General features: G+C 38.0%; 1 protein-coding gene across 1 annotated transcript; it reads right to left on the reverse strand.

Annotated features, from left to right (window-relative positions):
• Positions 1-338: 338 nt before the first annotated feature.
• LOC139811771 (uncharacterized) lies at positions 339-1,983 on the reverse strand. Its single transcript, XM_071776156.1, has one exon. The coding sequence runs from the start codon at positions 1,836-1,838 to the stop codon at positions 354-356; it is 1,485 nt and encodes a 494-aa protein (XP_071632257.1). The 5' UTR covers positions 1,839-1,983; the 3' UTR covers positions 339-353.
• Between the last annotated feature and the right edge of the window lie 7,317 nt (positions 1,984-9,300).

The raw sequence follows: 9,300 nt of genomic DNA on the forward strand, positions 1-9,300 counted from the left end.
TTGATGGATATTTATTGCTAATACATATTGATTGTATTTTTATTTCTATTTCCATATTCATCATATAATAATTGAATGTGTATATACAAGGTGCCCCAGATTTTGCATGACACGAATTTCCTTTATGGTCGATGGGCGGTGTTTGTGCCATGGTGATAGGCCGTCCAATGGTGTTCGTAGTTTTCTTTTTAACATCATTTCCGCTGGTGTCGTATGATTTACATTTGTCGAGGATGTCTTGGTACGCAATATCTTTCGGAGCAGTAGGCGGCCAGAGCGATTTTATGATTGCGTAATTCTTCGTACCTATTGCCGTTAACAGAGTAGCTCGTTTCTTTGAGTCGGTGTTGATATTATTTGCACACTTTGCATAATACCGTATTACAGCAACTCAGGTTAATAATTTTCACGAACTGGATTGGCCTTTTTAACGTTGCGACCAGCATAGTTATTCCAGTTGTTATATTTAATAATTGAATGCAATTGTCTGTAACATACAGTGCCTGTTTTCCATCGGCAGACAATTGCAGGCTTGATATTCTGCCTTCTATATATGCAGATTCCTGTATTATATCTTTTCCACGTGACACTATAATTTTCTTCGAAGGGCTCTCTTTGACTACAATGTCCATGTTGTCATAAGATTCGACAACTGCGTCAAATAAGCACTTCCTCGGTAATTCATCTGATTCTTGTACCGGGAATTTCCACTTGTATAACACTCTATTCCCGTTCCCACATATAATATGATAGCCTTCGTCTTTTAACCAGTAAGAATCCAAAGATATAACGCGACTTTTGTAAGTCGCGATCGGTTGATATCCAGAATAGGTATTCCATACATTTATAAAACCCGCAGAGTCAGCCAATATTATGTATTCCCCATCATATGTAATAGTTGCGCTTACATAAGTTACTGTATCATTATCGACAAACCCTCTCGTCTGTTTGTTAAAGCTATGCACGCAATCCTCACCCCACCACCATTTTACGTACATAGCTTCTTTTTTTGTGACAACCATCAAGGAATTGTCACGGTTGGGTATATGATGAAAGAAGATAACTTCTTCAGCTACAGATTTTAACCGCAGATTATAACAGGCAAGATATCGATAAGTAGTATAGTCATTCCCGTAGCTTGAATATAGGACAAAAGCACCCTTTAGCTCATCCATTATATGTAATAAAGAACCCTGCGCCGTAAAAGCTATTTTCGGTATGTACTGATATTTTGAATCTCTTAAAGTAAACACTACTTTTCCATATCGGTCCCATATCTGAATCGTTGCTTTGTCGATGCATGCAGCGATGTATTTGTCCTCGTGACCAAATGCCATATCCAGTATAATCTCATTTTCCACCAAGAATTCTGTTAAGCTATCATCCTGATCATTCGCATTTGTAAAAAAGCCAGACCAGGAACTTTGTTTTTGTCGTGGGCTATCAACGTGCGTGTAATGCTGATCAAATATTTCATTGTTGTCATTCGACAGAGAGAATAACTTTATTATACCAGCACTGCTTAACGATAAGAAACAATCACCAGCCGTCGACACAATAACTTTTTTAATAGAATAGCCCTCTTTATGACCGTTAAAAACTTTTTGTTGCTTGCTTTCAGAATTCCACAGAATTATTTTACCCGATGTATTTCCCGTCAAAATTAATTCAGGATCGTCTGTGAAAGATGATGTGCAAATGCCCGTTGATATTTCTTCAGTCGTCGACATATTAGCATATTGGGGACTTTTCTTGTGAGATAAGTACAAGTAATTTTGTCTTGTCATAGCTAGATTTTTTGCAGTTTGAGCGACGTAACCTTCATATGGATGATCCATCGCGATTTGAATGATATCCAAGCATTTTTTACGTTTATGTTCTACTATAACACTTGCTTGCTCTTGAAGAAATCTTTCTATATCAGAGACCTTTTCTACATAGTCTTCTTGCTTGTCGGATGACGTAATGTATTTTCTATACTTTCTCAGATCTAGCAATAGATCATTCAAACCCGCACATATTAATTTAGCTTGAATAAAATCAAAATTTAAGTAAAGGGGCTGAAATTCTTCAAACAATTTTGCTTGCTCCAAATGGTAGCCAATATACGAGTAAATATAATTGTCATCCGGCAATTTTGAAAAATCATTATTGCAATATGTGCGGTATTTTTCAATAATACCTCTAGGTAGAATTCTAACTGTTCTATATAGTCTTCCCATGTTTGCTTTTCAGGGTCGAGCTCGGTTAGTTTACCTATATTTGGAGTCATGGCGTCAACCGGTGTTGCCGATGCGGTGTGAACCCCGGCATTTCTTCTGATTCTTTTGTTTTCTTCTTTTCGGCTTTTCCAGCTTGCACTCTCACAAATTCCGCCAATGTCTGCCGTATCTCTTCAGTAGATGCTGTCGATTCTATCGAGATATTATAATGATCACAAATTTCCACTAATTTGTCTTTTTTTAACACGTAAATCCACGAGGTCTTTCCTGTCGCCACGTGCGTTTCGACTTCTGACCACTTTTCGCTCATCACCCGTTGAACTTTTCACTTTTCACTTTTCGTAGTTCGTTTCTTTCCTCGTCGCCATTTGTTGTCTATAATACGGAATCAGGGAACACTGATTAATCTTAATAGACCGCGACTGCTCTGCCCGCGCATGCGCTCGCCGAGCTTGCGCTTTGGTCGGTATGCGACACAAATACATCAGATAATTAATATACGTTATAAAACAGGTATCAGAATACGGGAATTGTTAATTATGAAGTATTATTAATGTGTTTACATGCAGCGTTTCGTCTCCAGTAATACGTTCTATTCTATTGTATATTCCAGATATCGATAACTAATTAGTCTAATATCGTAGCTAAAATATTGATTGTAGGAATAGTAAATAGATTGTAAATGATTAAATATGCGCTATAATCATAAGTGTCATGAATATGAATCGTTATGTTTAAAAAATAAAAAAATTGCAGGTCAAATTAAAGCTTCTTTAACAACGAACAGAATTATAGTATAGTTTTTAATTTAATAAAAGCTCGCTTCTCTTGCCCCTTTCAACCCTTAGCTCTAAATCTTTTTATTTCATGTCGATTGTGTTCAATTTTGCTCGAGGCTTTTTTTCATACGTTTCTATTAGCAAAAACTTTTTCTATCCATAATTAAAATATCGATCACTCGTTACTTCGCGGAATCAGTTATATAAATCCTCAAAAATAAATTCAATTTATTTCTCTCAAATCATTCAATTCTCAAACAAATCATTGTCCTGGCGAAAAAATAAATATATACTCACTAAAACAAAATTTTTGTAACATAATGATAGTGTAAATAATCGGCACGTTCGGCCGATTATTAATCAATGCTGACGTAAATATATATTAATCGTTGTAAATATAATTCTCTAGAGAGGCCTCTTATTTACTCTCATCAGTTTCAAGTGAATGCTTGACTTCGATTTGCCGTTTCTCCATCTTTCTAAGTTCCTCGAAAAGTCTATCGTAATGTATAGTCCGGAAACCGCCATACGTCCCTAGTCATTTTCAAATTTACGAATGACTAGATTATTCAAGGGGCGACCGAACGGGCCGGTGGAGGATAAACGCAAAGTTTTCTTCCATCTTTGAGGCACGGCCGTATAGGAAAGAGATCGATGTCTTCCGGTTTTTCCCCTCGAGTCTGTCCCGCGCCTGCCATATACCGGAGCCGTACGACCGTAGCTGGGTTTATGCGAGAACATCAAACCAGTCCGGGGCCGGATATCGACGACTTTACACGAATCGACACCAGCGTCGGAGCCGGAGTCTTATGTTGCGGAAGACGTTCCCCCCCCCCTGCCGGCCGCCGTGAATTTCGCCTATACGCGGTTTATTACACCGTCGACGTTTGCCGGCAATGCCGGAACAAGCTTTTCACGTGCCACCAGCGACGAAAAATCGCGGTTCGTCCGTCTGTCTCAAGTACGTACTTGACGCGGGTTCGGTTCGCTGTTTCGTCATCGCTATCGTCGCGCGAAGGAATGCTTAAATTTGATAGGATACCGATACTCATCTGATACCAATTGTCGCGGTTCCTTCAAAGCTACAAACATCTGGCAGTGTCTGTTACTTAATATCGAAAACTACTAAAGATATTCAGTATCAAAAAGCAAAACAAAACAAGCAATGTTAAGTATTAGTTATACTGAGTACGTATAATAAACTCAAGTACTTTTAACAGGTATAATTCATTATTCAGCCTACACAGAAAAAAAAGAAGTGTCAAATCAAAACTTATACTCGTATATTACATAAAACAATCTGTAATTTAAACTTTTTTTCTTGGTGATTTTTGTGATTACTTTTTACGGGACAATATATAATACCAGGAATAATATATAATATCAGGAAATATACATACCACCATGTTTCCTACGAAAAATGGTAAATGAACTATTTTTCCATAGTTTTGAAATTTGGGTGGTCCAATTATGTCAGGGGCAGTATTAAATACTGACATATTATAATGTGCTGAATTATAACTCTTCTTCACGAATTGATAGATTCCGACATAGGGATATCGACAACTCTCCTCGCAATACAAACGATGGGATGTCATTTTTCTCTGAAAGAAGACCACCATGTTTCCTACGAAAAATGGTAAATGAACTATTTTTCCATAGTTTTGAAATTTGGGTGGTCCAATTATGTCAGGGGCAGTATTAAATACTGACATATTATAATGTGCTGAATTATAACTCTTCTTCACGAATTGATAGATTCCGACATAGGGATATTGACAACTCTCCTCGCAATACAAACGATGGGATGTCATTTTTCTCTGAAAGAAGACAAATAATATGGAGAATAATAATTCTTGCTTTTGTAGTAACTATAGATTTTTAGTACTGGCAGTGAATGTTAGAACGCAGCCTTTGTAGAAATCGTCTGCAAATTATATTTAAATAGATAAAGAATGTTGCACACTTCTTAATGTTTATAATACGCAAATAGTGTATATATGTTTATCGATATGAATAGATATTTCTTAGACGTCGATTATACTAAAAACGATTTTAATAACCCTTACGGAAAGAAACTACAGGCAGTAAATACTACACTTGTGTAGTTACTACAGGACCCCCTGTAGTTATCACAGAAGAATTATACACCATTGAACTATATAAAACGACTTCATTCAAGCAATTTTTTTCATTTAACGCATTTCAAGATTTTCACGTTGAAACTAAAGCTATTTTTGGTAAACATGGCGTTAAGGGGACCCACTTCCTATTTTTAAATCAAGAATATTTTTTTTCTGTCTAAGCAGATATTTTAATAGTATCATATGGTACCTCCAATAATTAATATTTTTAATCAAGATTTGTAGCTTTGCAACAAGCGTTCCTATACCCGCTTTCACGATATTATACATGCATTATTTATCGCTCGTATCTCTGGTACGCACGTGCGTACGTACGCTTTTTTGTTTATGTGTAACCTTTTACAACGTCTAGCACCTCCCTCTAGCTGTCAGCCGGTTACGTCGGCGTCATTTTTTTCCTCCATGACCCTCTGTCGCGCGCTATGTTTATTCAAATGAGAGACATGTAATTCGGCAATTCACCGCCTGGCTCGCCGCGCACATGTGTGTAGTCGCATGCATGACGTTTCGTGTTATGTGCGTCCAGGAATTCTATCCTAGAACTCTTTTTGCTCATCCGCTCTCTTACGATCGAGCAATCATAAATAAGTCTTCCCTGAAAATTAATTGTACATTATATACAATATTTAAATATCTTAGTCAAATATTGTTTTTAACGTTACAAATATTGGTAACATACTGCTTAAATTCAAACGTTTTTATGGATAGATCTTTTGAAGGACTTATAAATTGAATTAACAACTTAAATTTTTTTTAGTAAAAATTTACAGAATTTAGAAAGGTATTTTATGTCGAACTTTTTTTGTGAATTAAGGAAAATTCTGTGGTTGCTTCCGAACCGAATATTAATAGACATTTGAATTGAAAAATGTGGCTTATTGTCGTATTATTATTAAAATATATTGTAAAAAGTGTTTTGTGATAATAATTGTAAACAAATTTATTTTTTGTAAAATTAATGTTTAATTTTGATGCTTAATATTTCCAATTAGAAGTTTGCAATATCTCTCCACTTCTTGTCATTGCCATCCGCGTTTAATCTCACGCGCCGCACTTACGTGAATTTAGTGCCCCATTTTCTCATGGTAGATGCGAATTTTTCTTTAACGAAAAACTCTCGGATGTTCTCTGGGCATATAAATTTTTAATTTCTCAGTCCCCGGTACTATTCCTCCCGCGGGATTGATTTTCTCAGCGTGAGAGAGCGTCGACTAGACAACGGACGGCGCGCGGTATTGCAGTTTCGCGAATAAATCGCGCTTTTTCGTTCGTTAGGTTCGTTTTCGGCTCGAAACGGATAAGCACGTTACGATTTATTCCGCGAGCAAGGAAGATCGCAACAGTGATTCCGGCGCCGTTTGCGCTTATGCGGGTTAAATTGCACCGTGGCGCTATGCTGGCCGTGAGTTATTGCACTATGAAGTGCAAAAATAAACGTCCCCTGGCTTAGTTACTTGCCAGCTAACTGTGCCAAGCGAAATATTCAAAGCAAACTGCCAAGATATTTAGTATGTAAGGTATAGTATTATAACGCGGAGCTTTTTTCGAAAAGTTCGCATCACTTTACGTTTCTATTATTTTCTCTCGGATAATTAGTATTTTTCTTGAGCACTCCAGCAAATAGCCCGAGTTTGTCGAATCAACGCATTTCTTAAGTACGTTTGGTTAGCATATAAAATATTAAAATTTCGCCGTCGGTTTCGTGACTATCGTGGCACTCAAGTAAGAACTACTGTTGAAAGTAGGTCGAAGTAGACCGCAAAGTGAACGAGGTGGAAGTCTTAACAGAAACCGTCAAGATGATGTAGGGCTCCAACGAAGTTTGTCCTACTCGTTTCGTTAAATTTCAGTTATAGTTGACATTGATATTGCCAGCCGATATATGTATATTGTTTGCATTAGGCACATAATTCCGTGGGTATAATACCTTGATCTGCGACTTGTCCTGTTTAATTTATTTTAATTACGAAATTATGAGACGCAGGTCAGCAAAAACTGATCATTTTTAAATTTTGATGTTATACGATTTGCATTATCCTGTCGAGAAATATTTTAGGAATAGGTCCTTTCATCAATTTAAAGTCGATTATTTTATATTTTTCGTATATGGATTCATATATCATGTGTAGCAGACAAGAATTCATTCGCGATAAAAACAAATTTTACGAGATGAAATACGAAATTAACATGTTGTCCAGAATAACGGAGGGCCGAAGATGATGATAAAAACGTGTGGAATTATTTGCCAATGTAAAAGTAATTACCACCGGCTGTAACACACGGGCATACAACTTTGTCACGCGGCCAATCCGGTTTTCATAATCGCAGCACGCTTCCTCGTAAATTTACCGGCACTATATCATCAGAAAATATCGCTCCCTTGCTACGTTGTGTTCGGCCCGAGTGGATACTTTTTTAAATTTTACGAGGGAGTAACGTCGGGTACGATCGACACGCGTCGAGAGGCAAAGGAAATCAAGCGCCAAGGAGAAAATACGAAAACCTATGGGAGACGACCAGAAAGAAAAACAAGACCCGGTAAAAAGCCATCAAAAGTTTCACTTTGCAATTACCGGACGCGAAAAGCAAGCGAAATTACGGATGGTTCGTGAACTGCATTTTCCGTGGACTTACTTTTTTTTATTGCGCTTAATATAACATTCGCATGAAAATGGGATTATGATTATCGTCCTCGCGGTCCGTCGATTCGTCAAAATTTGTGATACAATCTTGGCTGTAAGAGCGCGCACGATAAATGCAAATAGAATCGTTAAGCGGTAATGACAATAATATTACCATCCAGCAGGTGAAATTCATCCGTCTTGATTACTTCGCGGTATACTGAGTTTATCTTTCCATAATTTGAACGGAGTCAAATAAGAGTAGTGAAAAAAGAAGGTAATACTGAGAAAAGACCGGAAGAGTACCGTGAAGCATCTCATAACGAGAGAAATCTGAGATGCGAAAAGGTTCCTCTGTAATTTTATTACCGAGTAAATAAATTATGATTCTTTACATTGGTGCATCCTAGTAGTAATTTTAATCGCGTGCGGATTAATCTTGCGTGACAAATCGGGGTAACGCAGGTATGGATTATTAAAGCTGGAAAGTTAGCTAGATTGTAAGTGAGTGCTATACGGTGTCTTAGAACCGTCAACTTCAATTTTAATAATAATTTCTTTGGCGAATATGGAAGTAATTTTTGCTTAATTAAAATTTTCAGGCTTAATCTTTCTCAATTGAAAATGAAGATTTATTGTAAGCTAAGTTTCTAGTACACAATTAAACAGCAAATTCTTATTATTTACTTAAACATAAATGCACATTTTTTAAAATTGTAATTTTATATTTAATTATCGACATATTTGATCTTATATATTAAGAGACTGCAATAAATATTTTCCTTGGAATTTTTATTAAGAAAAACTCAATATATTCATTAAAAAATCTATTCCTGAAATCTCCAATAGATTTAAGAAATTTTGTATTTATAAATTGTGTTAAATTACAAGTTGACATTTATCAATAAAATGAGTTCGAGGATGATCGCATATCGACAGCATAAGGGGGTATAGCGACGGGGAGGAGGAAAAGGAAAAGGTGGAACGCTATCGTAAAAGGAGACGAAGGAGACGTAAAGGAGACTAGCGGGTGGCATCTCCTCGAACGGGAGAGGCCCGGGAGATAGAAGGGGATGCCACGGAAAGCAGTTTGGCCCTGTAATTACGGACAAACAGGGGGGAAGCGGAGGCAGAGAAGGAGTGGGCCAGGGGCGACGGGGTGGGGCGCAGCGCAAGGAACCCTATAATCTTGGTGGGACCGCCCCTTGTTTGCTTGTATAATTACCCCGTGGCCCTCCTTCGATGGGGCCCCGATCTCGAGGCCCCGGTTCCAATCCGTCGGCCCGTTCGTCATTTCGTTCGTTCCGTGCTCGGCCATAATGCCGATATCATTACCTAATGCACCGCGCATGCATTCGTGCTGCATGTTGCCCGTGCCCGCTGCCCGTGGCTGCTCTCGGCCTCACGATATGCTCCCCGTTCGTCCCCTTCCCCTTTCTCTCCTCCGCCGGGAGTAAAACCCTTCCTTCCCGCGTCCCTCTCGCACCCCCTCGCTGCCCCTTCGGTGCCTTGCTCGACGATTTCTCAGGATTGA

This window comes from Temnothorax longispinosus, chromosome 4 (genome assembly GCF_030848805.1).
Source record: "Temnothorax longispinosus isolate EJ_2023e chromosome 4, Tlon_JGU_v1, whole genome shotgun sequence".
Classification (NCBI taxonomy): domain Eukaryota; kingdom Metazoa; phylum Arthropoda; class Insecta; order Hymenoptera; family Formicidae; genus Temnothorax; species Temnothorax longispinosus.

Bases quoted from the DNA above. Each gene is read 5' to 3' on its own strand.
- LOC139811771 (XM_071776156.1), bottom strand. From the start codon at position 1,838: ATGGATCATCCATATGAAGGTTACGTCGCTCAAACTGCAAAAAATCTA.